Source organism: Danio rerio, chromosome 18, assembly GCF_052040795.2.
Source record: "Danio rerio strain M-AB ecotype USA chromosome 18, GRCz13ab, whole genome shotgun sequence".
In the NCBI taxonomy this organism is placed as follows: domain Eukaryota; kingdom Metazoa; phylum Chordata; class Actinopteri; order Cypriniformes; family Danionidae; genus Danio; species Danio rerio.
In genome coordinates, this window is record NC_141038.1 from 52,642,398 (window position 1) to 52,662,500 (window position 20,103).

The 20,103-nt window shown below is 36.2% G+C and overlaps 1 protein-coding gene and 2 long non-coding RNA genes across 6 annotated transcripts in view; 1 reads left to right on the plus strand and 2 right to left on the minus strand.

Moving 5' to 3' along the window:
• Positions 1-3,683: 3,683 nt before the first annotated feature.
• LOC147839837 (uncharacterized) overlaps positions 3,684-20,103 on the minus strand; it is a 60,865-nt gene continuing 44,445 nt past the window's right edge. The window contains exon 2 of the long non-coding RNA XR_015515399.1: positions 3,684-4,274. This is a non-coding gene — a long non-coding RNA (uncharacterized LOC147839837). The remainder of the gene's footprint in view (positions 4,275-20,103) is intronic.
• si:zfos-464b6.2 lies at positions 4,992-17,422 on the minus strand. 2 transcript variants are annotated; one of them, XM_087293577.1, is made up of 2 exons: positions 17,366-17,422; positions 4,992-6,451 (listed from the first exon to the last, which is right to left on the minus strand). In XM_087293577.1, the coding sequence occupies exons 1-2, from the start codon at positions 17,394-17,396 to the stop codon at positions 5,055-5,057; spliced, it is 1,428 nt and encodes a 475-aa protein (XP_087149703.1). In that variant the 5' UTR covers positions 17,397-17,422; the 3' UTR covers positions 4,992-5,054. The 2 variants fall into 2 exon arrangements, with proteins under 2 accessions (XP_087149703.1, XP_087149704.1); XM_087293578.1 differs by lacking the exon at positions 17,366-17,422 and adding an exon at positions 14,508-14,770.
• LOC147832959 (uncharacterized) overlaps positions 14,247-20,103 on the plus strand; it is a 155,967-nt gene continuing 150,110 nt past the window's right edge. For 2 of the 3 annotated variants that reach the window (XR_015515397.1, XR_015515396.1), the window contains exon 1: positions 16,530-16,576. This is a non-coding gene — a long non-coding RNA (uncharacterized LOC147832959). Of the gene's footprint in view, positions 14,489-16,529; positions 16,577-20,103 lie in introns of those variants that run through there. The other variant, XR_015515398.1, reaches the window with a different exon arrangement.

Consider the following 20,103-nt stretch of genomic DNA (forward strand, 5'->3'; position numbering starts at 1 on the left):
TCCAAGGTTTTCAACTCTGAATAAAACTCTTATAATCTGAACAGATTAGGTGCTTGTCTGTTTCAGAATAGTCATAGAAAGCATCTAAAATAAATACTCGAGCGTTAATTACACTGCTGATTTATACTATGCATAACTTTAAAGGGGTTTTTTTTTCTTAAAATTATTATTGTTGTTTTTCATTTATGTATTGGGAAAACTTTCACAGAGCAGTTTGTTCATGCACATATTCATAGAAAAGTTTATATTTAGTTTTACATGATATTCTCCTGAAATAATGTTAAAAAAACATCTAAAAAAGTTACTAATATTAATAATAAATATATGTACACTCACCGGCCACTTTATTAGGTACACCTGTCTAACTGCTCTCTAATGCAAATTTCTAATCAGCCAATCTTATGGCAGCAACTCAACGCATTCAGGCATGTAGACATGGTCAAGACGATCTGCAGCAGTTCAAAGCGAGCATCAGAATGGTGAGGAAAGGGGATTTAAGAGACTTTGAATTTGACATGGTTGTTGGTGCCATATGGGCTGATCTGAGTATTTCAGAAACTGCTGATCTACTGGGATTTTCACGCACAACCATCTCTAGGATCTACAGAGAATGGTCGGAAACAGACCAAATATCCAGTGAGCGGCAGTTCTGTGGGCGCAAATGCCTTGTTGATGCCAGAGGTCAGAGGAGAATGGCCAGACTGGTTCCAGCTGATAGAAAGGCAACAGTAACGCAAATAAGCACTCGATACAACCGAGCTCTGCAGAAGAGCATCTCTGAACACACAACACGTCCAACCTTGAGGCGGATGGGCTACAGCAGCAGAAGAGCACACCGGGTGCCGCTCCTGTCAGCTAAGAACAGGAAACTGAGGCTACAATTCACACAGACTCACCAAAACTGGACAATAGAAGATTGGAGAAACGTTGCTGCTCTGATGAGTCTCCATTTCTGCTGACACATTCGGATGCTCGGGTCAGAATTTGGCCTCAACAACATGAAAGCATGGATCATCCTGCCTTGTATCAGCAGTTCAGGCTGGTGGTGGTGGTGTAATGGTGTGGGGGAGATTTTCTTTGGGTCCATTAGTACCAATTGAGCATCAACGCCACAGCCTACCTGAGTATTGCTGCTGACCATGTCCATCCCTTTATGAGCACAGTGTCTCCATCTTCTGATGGCTACTTCCAGCAGGATAACGCAGCATGTCATAAAGCGTGAATCATCTCAGACTGGTTTCTTGAACATGACGATGAGTTCACTGTACTCAAATGGCCTCCACAGTCACCAGAGCTCAATCCAATAGAGCAGCTTTGGGATGTGGTGGAACGGGAGATTGGCATCATGGATGTGCAGCCGACAAATCTGCAGCAACTGTGTGATGCTATCATGTCAATATGGAGCAAAATCTCTGAGGAATATTTCCAGTAGCTTGATGAATCTATGCCATGAAGGATTAGGCAGTCCTCAAGGCAAAAGGGGTCCAACCCGTTACTAGTAAAGTGTACCTAATAAAGTGGCCGGTGACTGTATATGCTTTACGAATACACAGCTGCAGTCACAATTATTATTATTATTATTATTATTATATCTGTGGATTTAAACTTTTTTATATGTCCAGAGTGCTGTTTAACAGAGACTATATTTTATTCAACTCATTTTTAAACATAATAATTTTAATAACTCGTTAATTTTCTCTTTGTCATGATGACATAATGTTTGACTAGATATTCTTTAAGATGCTACTGTTAAACGTACATCAGCTCTACAGGGGGATTATAGTTTTGCCCAAATAGTTTTATACAATGTTTAGAAATCATTAAACTGGAAAAGTGGTGATCCGGATTAGTTTAAAGCCTCCCACTGCTCATCTGAATTTAGATTTAGCTAAATGACAGCCAAAACAGTGCACAACCAAGGTCACAATGAAGGAAGGGGGAAAAAGACGCCTCTTTGTCTACAGGAACTTGACTGTTGATCTTAAAGGGACGGTTCACCCAAAAATGGAACATTTACTCACTATTTACTCTCCCTCAAAACTATGGAAGTCAGTAGTTACAGGTTTCCGGCATTCTTCAAACTATCTTCTTTTGTATTTAGCATTAGAAAAGACACTTATAAAACATAAACACTCATTCATTTTCCTATAGCTTAGTCCCTTTATTCATCACGGGTTCGCCACAGTGAAATGAACCGCCAACTTATCCAGCATATTTTACACATCAGATGCCCTTACAGCCACAACCCAGTAATAGGAAACACCCATACACTCTCATTCACACTCATTCTCATACACTACGGCCAATTTAGTTGATAAATTATAGCGCATGTGTTTGGACTGTGGGGGAAACCAGAGCACCTGGAGGAAACCCACGCCAACACAGGGAGAACATGCAAACTCCACACACCAAGTGGCCCAGCCGGGACTCAAACCAGCAACCTTCCTGTTGTGAGATGACAGTGCTAACCACTGAGCCACCGTGTCGCCGGTTTGTAAATAATGACATAATTTTTACTCTCCCTCAAAACCTTCATGAGTTTCTTTATTCTGTTGAACACAAAAGAAGATATTTAGAAGAATGCTGACAACTTCCGCTGTTTGTTTTCAGTTTCCACTCACTGACTGACCGCTGAAGGAGAAACGGCTTTGTAAATCTTCCTCTTTATTTTTGCAGCTGTGAACAAACATCGTCTTCAAACCCACTTCCATCTCAGCATGACATATCTTCAGCTATTTGTGCTTCACCTCTCACTTTTTATTCACAGCAAACTCATCATCATCAGAGAAGGGCTGAAGTTTCAGAGCTGAAAATAAAAACATGCTCCGGGTTTGATTACAAATTAACTAACCTTTAGATTTTTGTAGTGCATTAACCTGCATGGATTAATAGTTCACTCTTTAAGGCTATAATAATGTGCGCTAGCAACATGAACATTGTAGCTTGACTTAATGTGGACTTTAAAAAATGTGTGTGTGTGTGTGTGTGTGTATATGTATATATATACAGTTGAAGTCAGAATTATTCGCCCCCTTTTGATTTTTTTTTTCTTTTTTAAATATTTCCCAAATGATGATTGACAGATTTAGGAAATTTTCACAGTATGTCTGATAATATTTTTTTTTTTCTAGAGAAAGTCTTATTTGTTTTATTTCGGCTTGAATAAAAGCAGTTTTGAATTTTTTAAAAACTATTTAGGGACAAAATTATTAGCCCCTTTAAGCTATTTTTTTTTTCAATAGTCTGCAGAACAAACCATCAGTATAGAACAACTTGCCTAATTACCCTAACCTGCCTAGTTAACCTAATTTAACCTAGTAAAGCCTTTAAATGTGACTTTAAGCTGTATAGAAGTGTCTTGAAAAACATCTATTATTTACAGTCATCATGGCAAAGAGAAAATAAATCAGTTATTAGAAATGAGTTTTTAAAACTATAATGTTTAGAAATGTGTTGAAACAATCTTCCCTTTATTAAACAGAAATTGGGGAAAGAAAATAAGCGGGCGCTAATAATTCAGGGGGGCTAATAATTCTGACTTCAACTGTGTGTGTGTGTGTGTGTGTATATATATATAAGATGTAATTCTCAAGTTGTTTCGGTTTATTTACGGTTGGTAATTGCATTATGGGATGTTGATCTCTGCTCTGTCGACTTTTGATGTTAATAATTTAACTAGGCAGTTTAACAAAATGACTTTTATTGACATTTTAGTCGTTTGAAAAAAATATAGAGAGAACTAAGAGAACTAAGTAAAATAGCAGAAAATGTGCTGCAGTTTATTATGAGGTTTGTGTAGCTTAATATACAACACCAACCCAGACAATACAGCACTGCAGACTGTTAAACATGTTCACAAAAGCCACTTTTTCACACTTATCACGGTTAAACGTTCTTGGAGGAAACATCAAGATCCCATAATGCAATTCAAAAGCACAATTAAACAGGAGAAAAACAAAAACATGAATCAGAAAATATGGAAAACTGCCCATTTACTGATATTTTTACAGTGTATACACTCACCGGCCACTTTATTAGGTACACCTTACTAGTATCGGGTTGGACTCCCTTTAGCTTTTACAACTGCCTTAATCCTTCATGGCAGACATTCAACAAGGTACTGGAAATATTCCTCTGAGATTTTGCTCCATATTGACATGATAGCATCACACAACTGGTACTGATGGACCCAAAGTGTGCCAAGAAAATCTCCCTCACACCATTACACCACCACCACCAGCCTGAACTGCTGATACAAGGCAGGATGATCCATGCTTTCATGTTGTTGAGGCCAAATTGTGAGCCGAGCATCCGAATGTGTCAGCAGAAATGGAGACTCATCAGAGCAGCAACGTTTCTCCAATCTTCTATTGTCCAGTTTTGGTGAGTCTGTGTGAATTGTAGCCTCAGTTTCCTGTTCTTAGCTGACAGGAGCGGCACCCGGTGTGCTCTTCTGCTGCTGTAGCCCATCCGCCTCAAGGTTGGCCGTGTTGTGTGTTCAGAGATGCTCTTCTGCAGAGCTCGGTTGTATCGAGTGCTTATTTGAGTTACTGTTGCCTTTCTATCAGCTGGAACCAGTCTGGCCATTCTCCTCTGACCTCTGGCCTCATCAACAAGGCATTTGCGCCCACAGAACTGTAGCTGACTGGATTTTCTGAAATACTCAGAGCAGCCTGTCTGACACCAACATCCATGCCACATTCAATCTCTGTGTTTTAGACATCTTCACATGATTATTTATTTATTTGTTATTTTTTCCAGTGTTGTTTGATTCGGTCATTGCTGGTTGGTTGGTTGGTCGGTATGTTGAGGGCTTATAATGCATCAACTAAAACCTTTTCAAAAACTCTACAGGGAAAAAAAATAACTCAGAAACCAGAATAATAATAAAAAATCAGCCAGAGACACTTGATAAAACAGATGAGCCCAAATGCACTCAATATTCGACACCCACTTCTTCTTCCTCTGAATGCCATCATCAGAACACACGGTTACTGGTTTGACATCGTATTTTATTAATAATCTTTGACAGCAACACCTCAGTGCAGTAAAGTCTAACCCGTAATGAACCCACAGTCCTGTAAAACTTTAGTAACCGCAGGTATCAGCTCATCCGCATAATCCCAGAGATGATCATCAGGGATGAGATTAGTGTTTAGCGGATACGTGAAGTTTTTACTGTGGTACATTCGAGCGACATTTCTGTTTACCCTGACTGTGTGCTTACCGACGTTCACAGTATCCAGCAAGCCATGTACAGTAGCCATCAGAACCAGCCGCGGGTTCACAATCACCTTAAAATTATTATAAGCGTTGGGATTATTGGGCACTCGCTGGATGTATTTCAGTATATTAGTTCCCCGTACGCTCTCCCATTCGTTTACATCATATCTCCTATCGGCTTCAGATGTGAAAGGGAATTGGTTGTTCTCGAACTCAAACCCAAAGGTAGTCCCGTACATTTTCTCCAAATTCGGCAACATCTCCGTCCACGTTTTCACACCGAAAGGTAAAATGAGTTCATCCATGTCATGTAGAGCCACATATCGGCTTTGGTACATATATCGATAAACGCAGTCGTTCAGTGCAGGAATCTGTCCGTAATAGTGCAGCTCGCCTCCTGATACGTCCTTCCTCCATCCGCTAGACACTTGGACGTGTTTTTTAATAGTCCACGGGATGACTTCGACGAATCCTCGCTCTACGTAATAATCCAAAACCTTCTGCACGTTCGAATCGCAGTTCGTTAGATATATCGCAACTCTTGTTGCGCCAAGAAGTCGAAACATCTCCATTGCTTCAACTAGATTGAGAACGTTCGTATAGTCGAACATGGCAGAGATGCAGACGGTGAACTGATGTGGGAATGTCGCAGGAACGTCTCTATTCATGATGCTTTGGAATGATGTGATGCTTTCAGAGTGATTGGCTGATGATGATGTTAAAGCAACATGCGTTGGTTTTAAACACTCGTCATTTAATGGGCATGTAATAGTGGCTGTGCCGTATTCAAAACCGAAGTGGTCTGAATGAATAGCGTAATGCGCTAACGTGGTCACGTTTTTCCCATTACAGCATAGCACGCATGAATACGTCACAATTTGTTGCCGATAAACAATCGCAATTGATTTAATCTCCCGGAAACGGTGGTCCATATAAGAGCCCGTCACGTATGTGTTTAGATCGCCCACTTTAATCATAGGCCCTTCGTTTATTATAACACCGCAGGCCGTAGGTGCTTCCTCGAGGAATGTTCGGTTTGTTGGGGGAGCGTCTGTGGGCTTGGGTTCGTAGGTTTGCCAGCTTGCATTCTGGACGAAGTCTTGGAAATAAATGAAGGCGATGAAGGTGAACGCTGATACAAAGCCGATGACGTAGAAGATCTTCAGGGCACTGATCCTCTTGCTCGAAGGCTTGGCTTCTGATTCACTTTCGAGGAGTTCATATTTCCCTGGAGAGGAGAAAAAAGGAAGAGAAAGAGTTTGGAGCTTTTTGCAGTAATGGATGAAAACACTTTGCTGGGTTGTGATGGGATCGGTTTCTGCATGCAGGAAACGCAGATTGAAAATTAAACTCATGGGACAAAGCATTTCCAAATAATTGCCAGAGTGTTTTGCCTGTGTCGTTTGTGAAACGGATTCGTTTATGAAAGGACTTGTAGTAAATGTTGAAATTAGAGCTTTTAAACCAGGGGTCTCCAATCTCGGTCCAGGAGGGCCGGTGTCCCTGCAGGGTTTAGCTCTAACTTGCCTCAACACACCTGCCTGGGTGTTTCAACTATACCTAGTAACACCTTGATTAGCTTGTTCAGGTGTGTTTGATTAGGGTTGGAGCTAAAATCTGCAGGACACCGGCCCTCCAGGAACAAGTTTGATGACCCCTGTTTTAAAGAAAGAAAGAAGACTTATCATTCATTTTCTTGTCTGCTTAGTCCCTTTATTAATCCAGGGTCGCCACAGCAGAATGAACCACCAACTTATCCAGCAAGTTTTTACGCAGCGGATGCCCTTCCAGCTGCAACCCATCTCTGGAAAACATCCACACATACACTACGGACAATTTAGCCTACCCAATTCACCTGTACCGCATGTATTTGGACTGTGGGGGAAACCGGAGCACCCGGAGGAAACCCACACGAACGCAGGGAGAACATGCAAACTCCACACAGAAACGCCAACTGAGCCGAGGTTCGAACCAGCAACTTTCTTGCTGTGAGGTGACAGCACTACCTACTGCGCCACTGCCTCGCCCGAAAGAAGGCTTATTTAAAGTTAATTGAATGTTGAAATCAAGCGGCAACATCCCACTCTCCCTCCTGAAGCGGAAACTGCAATTCATCAAAATTCCACAAGTGCTGGCTCCAAAACAGAGCACATTTCTAGAGCTCTCTGTTAAAATGGCAGACTTTACAGCAGAAATAACGGTGTTTACAGCTTGCTGAAAAGAACAGATTTTGGTGCACATAGCTAATATTACTGTTCATGACAACTGTGACGGGGGTGAATTTTTTTATAACTGATCCGTTTCCTTTATATTAGGTTATATTAAGTCTGCATAATTAAGGGCGTGGCCACTTGAGTGACAGCTAGGTCTCAGTAACTTCACCTCAGCTGATTCCGGCTGATTAGCTGCTGAACACTGCATATATATATATATATATATATATCATATTTTTGTGTTGTTTTATGTACGCTTCACAGTCAGTTGCCTACAATTTCCTACAATTATCAGATGATATGGCATGCTGTGTGCACTTAATTGTGCTCACAAACCATTCATGTGCCCCCATTTCTCAGGTGAGTGAAGTTATATACTTGTATACCATCTCAGTAAATATATTTGTTTAATTTAGGATTATTTATGTTCTTCAGAGCTGTAATGCACTCCAGAATCTGACAGATTGATTAGCTGTAGGCTCTAGAACAGTCATCTGAAGCGATGTCATACAGTATTATGCCTGGAGTTCATCAATAGTCTCGCATTTACGAACACAGACTACATCTGAAGGGTTTTTTGCATTTTCCTCCAGTTGAATAACACATTAGCTGCGTCCCAAATCGCATACTTATGCACTATTCTACGCCATTTTGTAGTATAAATAGTGTAAGTAGTGCCTTCACACTGAAAACACTAAAAATAATAAGTGCACTTTAATTACCCGGATGATGCACTCATTCAGCCGCTAAAATGAAGTGTGTAATGATGGACACTTCACGCACTCAACGACCGCAGGTTTGCTTACGTAGCGGAAGGGGCGGAGCTATCGGACGCACATGTTAAATAACTTTATTTATTTTGGATGGTGAAAGCAAAATTTTCCTACGAGAGTGATTATAGTGCCTCCCGATGGTGAATGCGGCAAAACTCATGGCAGGTTTTATTTGATAGTTTGGTCATTTATTTCAATGATTTGGCGACTGTCAAACGTCATCAGGGAAACGGTTTGAATTTCCGCTTAGTAAAAAAACATTAGTGCGCCATTTGGGACAACACTACATACATATACTATCCTGTTGAGTGTGTAAGTGCATAAGTACATAGTGCATGAGTGCATAGTGTATAGTGTGCCATTTGGGACGCAGCTCATGAGTACAATGTTTAGTGGCTCATTGTATGAACACAGTGTTTTTAAAGGATTAAACACTTTATTAATATTGTATCAGGCCTGTAGCCAGCCTGGAGAAAGGGCAGGACTTTTTTGCAGTTATTCGACTCATTTTCTATTTAATTATGAGGTTTAAATACTGCGTTTTAGTGACATTAAGCACTTTTTTTGCTGGATTAGATTGTCAGATGGTTACACTTGTCGATGTATTAAAAACATTTTCTAAAGATTTATAATACAAAATTAAATCTATTTAAAATACAAATGCATCACATTATATATTACTGGGGGGGGGGGGGGAATAGGAATCTGTTAAAGTTTTAAATAAATAACTATAGCCAATTGACCCTTCGCTAAGCCTCGTCCAAACTTTTAGGATACCGGGTATCAGATTTGCACAATCCGTATGCACAACGATTTGGCTTGTTTCCCTCACTCGAAAGCTTGACAGACCTCCTGCATAGCTACGGTTGCTAAGACACGATTGGTGTGTGGCGGTTTTCGGGTGTGGATTAACGAAGGGTCAATTATCATTTATTAGGCAATTAACAAGCTGACCAGCACATTCAACTTTCCTCAGTCAGAATTTGGGCATTTGAATAATAAAAAAATGAATAATAATAACGCAGAGCTTTACAGTGTTTCTAGCCTCTCTTGTTAAAAAGTACATTTGGAAAAATCATGGATAATAAAAATAGCCAATTAAGTATTATAAGTAACATTAATATAGGCCGCATTTGGTGCTTCACCATATTTCATTGGTCATTTTTTTGTTTCAAGAATGAGGTCCGAGATTTAGAATGAACGTTACTTGTAAAAATGTTCTCAACATGCAGTGAAAGTTGACTTTACTTGCATCAGTTTCCGCTTGCTCATTCATTCATTCCAGCATGAACACAGTTTGGCCACAAAATAATCATTAACCATCAGCTGTCATCTTTATACTTCAGCACTGACTTTACATACATCATCATGTTTGAGTTTGAGAGTAAATATTGGATTTAGGTGTTGTTTCATGCATATTAGTGGCGATGGTTCAGTGCAAATGCTATGGTGGCTTTTCAAACATAAAAACAAAGGTGACACTTTACAATAAGGTTTCATGTATTTATTAACATGAGCTAATGAGCAATACCAGCCTGATCTCACGAGGAAACGTAAGTATTTTAATTCGTATGAGTTCAGTCGTATGAAAATGTACGATTTTAAAAAGGAGGCGTGGCACCAAACCCCACCCCTAACCCCAACCGTCAAGAGCAAATCGTACTAAATTGTACGAATTAAATCGTACGAATTAGCCACTAAATCAAAACGTTACTAATTGCCGTGAGACTGCATTGGCAATGCATGTAGAGTCTATTACTGATTAATATTGACTAATGCATTATTAAAATATGAATTCATGATTTAATGCACTGTGAGTTAACACGAACAACTGTATTTTCACATCAATAAACATGAACAAATTCTGCAATAAATGTATTGTTCATTGATTGATCATGTTAGTGTGTGCATTAACTAATACAGCCTTATTGTAAAAGGTTACCACAATAATTCATTTAATCATTTTCTTTTGCCTTTATTAATAGCAAAAGAACTTATCCACTTCTGTGAACTGAATGTGATGCCGACATCTGAAATGCATTCAAAAAAGCCTCTGTCCTCTGTTTTTCTCGGGTTAGCCTTATACCTATAGAGTTTGTGGCCGCATTGTGAAAAGATGATTATCATCTCGGTTTGTGAAAAGTCACCATGAAACTGAAATTGCAACTCATTTGCTTTTATCTACTTCTGTCTCAGATATATAAATGCGTCACTGTGAGGCAAACAGTGGTAGTGAAAGAAACTAAACGCACTGAAGAAACACACACACCAGCATAATACTAAACTAAAGGTGATCTATTATGCAAAAAGTACCTTAATAAGGGGTTTAAACACAGTTGTGTGTAAACAGTGTGTGAATAAATAAATAAATAAATAAATAAATATATATTATATATATATATATATATATATATATATATATATATATATATATATATATATATATATATATATATAAATAAATAAATTATATATATATATATATATATATATATAAATAAATAAATTATATATATATATATATATATATATATATATATATATATATATATATATATATATATATATATATATATATATATATATATAAAATATATATATACACACACACACACACACACACACACACACACACACACACACACACACACACACACACACATATATATATATATATATATACACACACATACACATACACACACACACACACACACACACACACACACACACACACACACACACACACACACACACACACACACACACACACACACACACACACACACACACACACACACACACACACACACACACACATATATATATATATTATGAAGAAAGTCTTACTTGTTTTATTTCAGCTACAATAAAAGCAAATTTTATTTATTTTAAAAATCATTTTAAGGTCAATATTACTAACATTAAGCAATATTTGTTTTGGATTGTCAACAAAACAAACCACTGTTATACAATGACTTGCCTAATTACCCTAACTTTACCCTAATTACCCTAGTTCAGTCTTTAAATGTCACTCTAAGCTGAATACTAGTATCCTAAAAATATCTAGTCTAATATTATGTGCTGTCATCATGGCAAAGACAAAAGAAATCAGTTACTAGAGATGCGTTATTAACACTATTATGTATGAAATATATACTGGACGGCTAATAATTCTGACTTTAACTGTATGTAAGAAATCAAACAGGTTTGGAACAAGGTAAGTCAATCATGCAATTGGGACAAAAGCGTCTGCTAAATGACTGAATGGAAATGGAAATAATGACAGAATTTTAGATGAACTGTCGCTTTAAAGCACATAAAGATGAACATAGAAAGCCTTTAATCTAACTAAAAGGCAATGAAAGCACAGGAGAGCAGAGCACAACACAGACGTTACCAACAGATAAACGGAAACAGAGAAACCACAGAGCAAACAAGCTGATTGAGGACACGGCAGCTCAATGAAATTACAGTAGAAATTAGTTGCCATGAGGATGAGCACAAGAAGGAAATCTCAATAACTCATACTGTATTACAAATGTTGTGGAAATAGAGCTTCATGCCTGTAAGTTGGCATGTTGTCGGCCTTATTTCTCTAAATATGTTATGATGCATGCATTTTCCTTCCTTATTCAGAATCTGCTTCAGACTCACAATTGCGGATTATAATGCATTTTATTACAGTTTTTAATATAAGAGAAGCTTTTGGTGTAATATAAAAGTAATATAATATAACATAATATAATATAATCAAAAGTAATATAATATAATATAATATAATATAATATAATATAATATAATATAATATAATATAATATAATATAAAATAATATAATATAATATAATATAATATAATATAATATAAAATAATATAATATAAAATAATATAATATAATATAAAATTATATAATAAAAAAAATATATATAATATAATATAATATAATATAAAATAATAATATAATATAAAATAATAATATAAAAAATATAATATAAAAGAAAATAATATAATACATACGCGTTTATATATATATATATATATATATATATATATATATATATATATATATATATATATATATATATATATATATATATATATATATATATATAATATATAGGCCCCTCCCACCATGCATCTTGTTTTGATGTCCTTCAGGGGGAGATCAAGCATTAATTGGGGAGGGGGGTCAATCCCCCCCCAAAACCCCCCTGTAATTCTCACTCTTGCCTGTATATTAGAACCCGTATGTGCTAAGGGAAGGTCAGGCTTTATCTAAGCATGTCAGACCCCATCATGTTCAAACACGTGCTGAAATACTCTCAGAGGCTCCGGCACTGTAGGGCACATGTTTTCAACACGGTGTAATTAACACTATTATGCTGTGGTGAAAATGTACCTGCCATAATAAAACTCCCATTGTTGAAGCTTCAGCTTGATTAATAATCCTACAAATAAGTATTATCCAACATACATTTATGCTTATAATTCATAGTCGTCATATAATCTCATGAATTTTCCTTGTTAGACAGTACTATAAAAGGACGTGTGAGCAAAAATAATCACCAAAACTAGAATGAAAGATTCTTTTTAATTTATTTTTCAGCAATTATAAACATTATTTGCCTTTGGGTAAACTTTCTAGAACAAAAAACATTTGAATAATAGCCTACCTGATTTAATAAGTCATATTTAATTAAAATTAAACAGGTTTTCCCATATCCCTATAGTCATTCAGCTAATAAAATAATAAATATTATTAAATTAAACGCGTTTTCTCATATCCCTATAGTCATTCAGCTAATAAAATAATAAATATTATTAAATTAAACGCGTTTTCTCATATCCCTATAGTCATTCAGCTAATAAAATAATAAATATTATTAAATTAAACGCGTTTTCTCATATCCCTATATCATTCAGCTAATAAAATAATAAATAATATTCAATTAAACATGTTTTCTCAAATCCATTTAGTCATTCAGCTAATAAAATATTAAATTATATTAAATTAAACACGTTTTCTCATATCCCTATAGTCATTCAGCTAATAAAATATTAAATTATATTAAATTAAACACATTTTCTCATATCCCTATAGTCATTCAGCTAATAAAATAATAAATAATATTAAATTAAACATGTTTTCTCAAATCCATATAGTCATTCAGCTAATATAATAATAAATATTATTAAATTAAACACGTTTTCTCATATTCATTTAGCTAATAAAATAATAAATTATATTAAATTAAACATGTTTTCTCATATTCTTATAGTCATTCAGCTAATAAAATAATAATTAATATTAAATTAAACACGTTTTCTCATATCCCTATAGTCATTCAGCTAATTAAATAATAAATAATATTAAATATAAACATGTTTTCTCATATCCCTATAGTCATTCAGCTAATAAAATAATAATTATTATTAAATTAAACACGGTTTCCCTTATCCCTATAGTCATTCAGCTAATAAAATAATAATTAATATTAAACATAAACATGTTGTTTTCCCATATCCCTATAGTCATTCAGCTAATAAAATAATAAATTATATTAAATATAAACATGTTTTCTCATATCCCTATAGTCATTCAGCTAATAAAATAATAAATTATACTAAATATAAACATGTTTTCTCATATCCCTATAGTCATTCAGCTAATAAAATAATAAATTATATTAAATATAAACAGGTTTTCTCATATCCCTATAGTCATTCAGCTAATAAAATATTAAATTATATTAAATTAAACATGTTTTCTCATATCCCTATAGTCATTCAGCTAATAAAAATGGCAGGTTAAATTGTTGGGTAGGCTATATATTTTAGGTTAGTTTCCGACACTGTAACTGTAACTTTAACCCAATTCAACCCTTTAAAATGGTGTAATAATACGCTTATGTGAGCATTATTTTACACAGCCCAGCCTATATGCATAGGATATTAATATATAATCAAAATATAAAGATAGATCTGCGCTTCATCCAGACGCACGCACTTCATAACGGTTCTGCTTCCTCCATTCTCAGGCTGCTAGACACATCTATTCTCTCCCAGTTTTGTCACATTAGACTGTTCGTAAATAAAGCCATGATGTATGTAATCCTCTAAGTCATGGATATGGATTTGTAATCATAGATGTGGTTTTAAATTAGCAGCAGAAGAGGCATAAATAGAAACCGAAAGTAACTACAGTGGATTAACGGGGTTTGTTTATACTGGGGTACAAGACTTTTATGGGAAAGAAGAAATCGTCAGTCAAAATGTGGGTAAGAAAAGTTAGTTTACCTCTCGAACACATGCCGACAGAAGTGATGAACAGTCATAATCCACGGAGTTTTTCAGGTGTGACGCTCTGAAACTGATCCATTTCTGCAAAACATCCGGAGCTCACAAACGCCTGCGTGTCTTTGCATATTCCTCTCCTTTATGTATGTTTTGTCTTCTTTTAGGTCGGTTCTACAGGTTGCAGAGCGCGCAGTTGACAAGTCTGCTGTTAGTGTGTGTGTGTGTGTGTGAGTGTGTGTGTGTGTGTGATGTTCTAACTGCTTGCGCAAAACAGCAACGCAGGTCAAATATTTGCCAAAAAAAAGAGAAAGATTTCCGTCCAAAGTCGGGGTTATGTTCCATACTTAATTTGTTACTCATCTGAAGTATGTTTTAGTCTAAAGGTTTGGGGCATGTTTCTGAGGGTGCTCTCTTCTGCTCACCAAGACTGCATTGTTTTATATTGTGAAACAGACTCTTGTCATGGTGGCTTGAGAAAGCCAATATACTGTTAAACTATACTAAATAAACTTCTTCTTCTTTAGAGAATAATTTCCATATGTATCTATTCCTAGATACAACCACCAAACTAACACCAAACCTCCAAACCGGTCTGACTCAGGTTGCTATAGGCTTTATTTTCCAGCTGATCTGACTTCTAGTTTTCCAAAAACTGACCCGGAAAATTCGGAAAAGTCCCATTGACTTAACATTGGACCAAACTTTATGACCTCATAACATTACTGCAGACATAAGGTTATATGTCATATAGACTTAAGGTTACGCTCATTTAATGCAGACTACAAATCTGCCAATCCCTGATGACCTTTCAACTTACTAGCCACACCCTATAGCAACCACTTATGATACCCTAGCAACTGTCCCATAGACTTCTATTGTAAAAACTGCCATTGACATATTAACAACACCAATTCATACCAACAATAAACTAATCCATCCTGCACATCCTAGCAACCACCAATCAACACCTTATCAACCACCTAGCAACACCTTAGCAACCGCCTAGCAACACCTTATCAACCACCTAGCAACACTTTAGCAACCGCCTAGCAACACTTTAGCAACCACCTAGTAACACCATAGCAACTGCCTAGCAACACCTTAGTAATCACCTAGCAGCAACCACTTAGAACACCCTAATAACCACCTAGCAACACCTTAGCAACCAAGTAGCAACACCCTAGCAACTGCCTAGCAACCACTCAGAACACCCAAGCAACCATCTAGCAACACCCAGCAACCCCTTAGCAACTACCTAGCAACCACTCAGAACACCCTAACAACAACCTAGCAACACCTTAGAAACTATCTAGCAAAACCCTAGCAAGCGCCTAGCAACACCTTAGCAACCACCCATCAACACCCTAGGAACCGCCAAGCAGCACCCAAGGAACCGCCTAGCAACTGCCTAGCAACCACTCAGAACACCCTAGCAACCACTTAGCAACACCTTAACAACTGCCTAACAACCCCTCAGAACACCCTAGCAACACCTTAGCAAGTGCCTAGAAAAACCTTACCAACCACCCAGCAACACCTTAGCAACCACCTAGCTACGCCTTAGCAAACTCGTTTAGTAAACCATCTAGCAAACAAATTTTTGCCGTGTACATTTTGTTTCCTGATAATTATTTTGCATCACATTTGACACATCAGGCGTTTGTGCAACTTTTGATGACAAAAGCATAATTTTGCCCTGGACATTTTGACAACAGAGAACATTTCAGGCAGTCTTTCACTTTGTTTATATATATATATATATATATATATATATATATATATATATATATATATATATATATATATATATATATATATATATATATATATATAAATTTTTTAGAATGCTTAAATGTTACAAAATAATATAGAATATCGAATACATTGTGCATGTCTTCCTATTTGTTGTACCTATTAGTAATTGTGTATTCACGCAAGTAGGTGGCGACATGTGAACGAAAGACAAGAGTCATTTGAATCGTTCAGTCGAGTCATTTGAGAATACGAGTCATTGAATTGTTCACTCAGAGCAACGGCTGTACACTCGCTGACAGAGCAAAACATTACACGTAAGTCTAAATATTGACTTCTTTCATCGAATAAGTGTATTTGCTGCTTTATAAAAGCAGGATCCTGAAAATGGTTCTGTTCGTATCGTATTTTGGAGCAGTTGTGTTTACTTTAGCATGTATGCTACAATGTTTTTGATGTTTCAGCTTAGCGTGTCCTCGGATGATCCCATATGAGAGTGAAACTTTGAATTGTTGATGTGGTTAGCTTGTCGATGTCAGAATCATTCATTGGGCCTGAGTTAACGTTATGTGGTCATGTAATAGCCCCCTATACATTTCCTGCTTGTTATCAAACAATTTCATATCTGTAACAAGAGGCAATTCAAGCATAACTTAACGTTAAAACAGCGGTCATAACATTATTTATAAACATGCGACTCTTTTTGGATTCTCTGTAGAAATTAAACATGTAACACAGGAAATACACTGGGATCATTGTTTTGTTTGCGTCCCTAAAAATAGTCAATATAAGTTAGTAAAATAAATAATCACTTAACATTGACGGTTTGCTTCAATTTACTGATGAACAAAAGCTATATGATAGCATGCTATGGGTTAAAATCCCGCCAAATGTATCGCGGGTCATACAATAATAAGCATAAATAAAACAAAATTGACATTGCATGTACAATTGTAATGCGAAAATTAAACGCAGAATACCAAATAAAAGATAATGAGTATTAATCAGAAATGGAAATGCGTTTAGATTTGCAGTGCACTAAGCTGACACCGGAATCCAAAGCTTTCCTAATTGGGAACAAGCTTGTGTATGTTTTGCGTGCTTACGGTATTTCCCCCTTCTCTCTCGTCCCCACATTCTGCGATTGCGTTTCCAAAAGGTGCAACGGGCTCTGTGCACAGCTGGAGTTTTAAAGCCAACGATAAACTTCCGGTGAAAGCTTGTAATTACGATACACTCGGTTAAATAGACGTTCATTTAGTTTCAGGTAGGCCTACTTTGCGTGTGAAGAGCAGGTAATAACCCTCTCTACACTCTTAAAAAATAAATCAAGAGGCCTGTTACCACCGCAAACATTGTTGTAACTTATAAATTCTAAATTGCTGATTAGGTCAAAACTTTTTAAGTTGCCAGAATAATTTTATTGTTTTCAAAACAGGAAAATATTGATAAATACATCAGTTTAAAAATGCGGCTAATTAAAAGGTAAACATATCTGTCAATATATATATATTATTTCTTATTTATAAGATGGGTTATTTCTATGTTTGACCCATCATTTTTTATTGAATGCGTGTGTACTTTTTATGTTTTAAAATTTTTATTGAGATAGTCATTGCATTGCATTGCACAGCATTACAGCAAATATTACAACATCTCAACTTTTCTTTTTTTTTTGCAAAAAAAAACAAAAAAAAAAACAAATTAAATATCACACACATAAAAAAAATAAAAAGCAATAATAATAATAAAATAGAATAATTAAGTAATTCGGGAAAAACTCAGTACACTTTTCTAAAAAAAAATGTAAAAAAATGTAACCCCTAAAACCCAGCCCACCCCTGAGACTAAAGCTTATGCAGTACTGTAGGTGTGACCTTCACCATCTGGGTTTTTCAACACAATCTCACGGCAATTCGTAACTTTTTCATTTAGTGGCTAATTCGTATGAATTTGTATGATCTAATTCGTACAATTTAGTACGATTTGCTTATTCCCCAATGACGGTTGGGGTTAGGGGTGGGGTCAGGTGCCACGCCTCCTTTTTAAAATCGTACCATTTCGTACGACTGAACTCGTACGAATTCATACGAATTAGCCACTAAACTGGCAAAACGTCAAATACTTACGTTTTCTCGTGAGATCAGGCTGGGTTTTTATCCTACGCTTTCAAGATAGAGAAGAAGAGGAGACCAAATCTTGTCAAACTTTTTCAGTTTCTTTGCCATAAGAAGTCTGATCCTTTCCAAATGTGCTAATTTAGTTAATTCTTCTAGCCAAGATCTAAATGATGGGGATTCTGTTGATTTCCAAAACCTTAGCACCAGCCTCTTTGCCACAATAAGGCTGTAAGACAGCAGCTGTTTTTGAGAATCCTGGAGTGATCTAGTGTTGTCTGAAATTCCGAATATAACCAAAAGTGGGTCGAAAACTAATTCACAATGTCAAATTTTAGATAGAGTTTTAAATATTTCAGCCCAAAATGGGATCAATTTAGGACACAGAGCATAACTATGTAAGGGAGCGGCTAAGTCCATCTTGCATTTATCACAGAAGGGAGAGGTATCAGGAAAAAGTTTATGTCATTTTGTCTTGGTGTAATGAATCCGGTGTATAATTTTAAACTGAATGAGACAGTGTCTGGAGTTAACAGAACACATCAGCCCACAGCTCCAGACTTATCTCATCTCCCAATTCCTGCTCCCATTGTGATTTCAGGCTCTCCATAAGAGGCAATTTTTTTGATGATAGTGAGCTATAAACAGTGGTGGAAAGAGTACTGAAAAATCATACTTAAGTAAAAGTACCATTACTTGCCTAAAAATGTAGTGTGAGTAGAGTAAAAGTTTCCTTTGTAATTATTACTCAGAGTAGGGGTAAAAAGTAGCCCTTTTAAAAGAACTCAAGAGCAGTGATTATTACGCTTTTAAAAGCTGATGCGTTTACATGTAATTTGTGCATGTGTGTGTAAACGTAACATTCTGTAGTGGATCGAGTTATTGCCCAGCAGGCACACAACATCATAAGACGTTAACATTAGGTTAGATTGTCTAGCCAGCGTCTAAGAACAACGTTATTTGTTCAATAACAACATTAAATGACGTTGATATTGGTTGACTTTAGAAAGTGATCAAAATCTAATGTCGAGCAAACATCCAACGTCATTTTGGCATCACATGCTGACACTTCCATGATTTTCATGGAAAAACAAAATGCAACATCCCCATGACACTGGAGTACAAATTCATTCTGACATCATGTTGACGTCTTGTGCCTGCTGGGTGTTCCATTTCGATCATCACACAGTAAACATCCGTCATCTTCTCATCAGTGACATGCATCTTAACAGTCTCTGGGTAAATGTATGTAAAGTTTTTGGACACCTTGTACACTTTTAATGCTTCCAAACAGTTTGTGCAGTTATGGTATCGTTTGGGGTTATTTCAATACCGTTGCTAAATCGATACTTTTAAAATGGTACCGGTGTCTGAACTGATACTTTTTATCCACAAAATTATTTGACCAAAAAAAAAAAAATATATATATATATATATATACACACACACACACACACACACACACACACACACACACACACACACAGACACACACACACACACACAGTTGAAGTCAGAATTATTAGCCCCCTTTTGTTTTTTATTTTCTTTTTTAAATATTTCCCAAATGATGTTTAACAGAGCAATGACATTGTTCACAGTATGTCTGATAATATTTTTTATTCTAGAGAAAGTCTAATTTGTTTTATTTCGGCTAGAATAAAAGTAGTTATTAATTTTTTTAAAAACATTTTTGGGACTAAATTATTAGCCACTTTAAGCTCATT

What these genes read in the sequence shown, in the direction of transcription:
- si:zfos-464b6.2 (XM_087293577.1), bottom strand. Translation starts at nt 17,396, where the DNA reads ATGTGGGGACGAGAGAGAAGGGGGAAATACC. An exon ending in AGAGAGAAGGGGGAAATACC is followed by an intron (nt 6,452 to 17,365) that starts GTAAGCACGCAA and finishes TCTCCTCTCCAG; the next exon opens with GGAAATATGAACTCCTCGAA.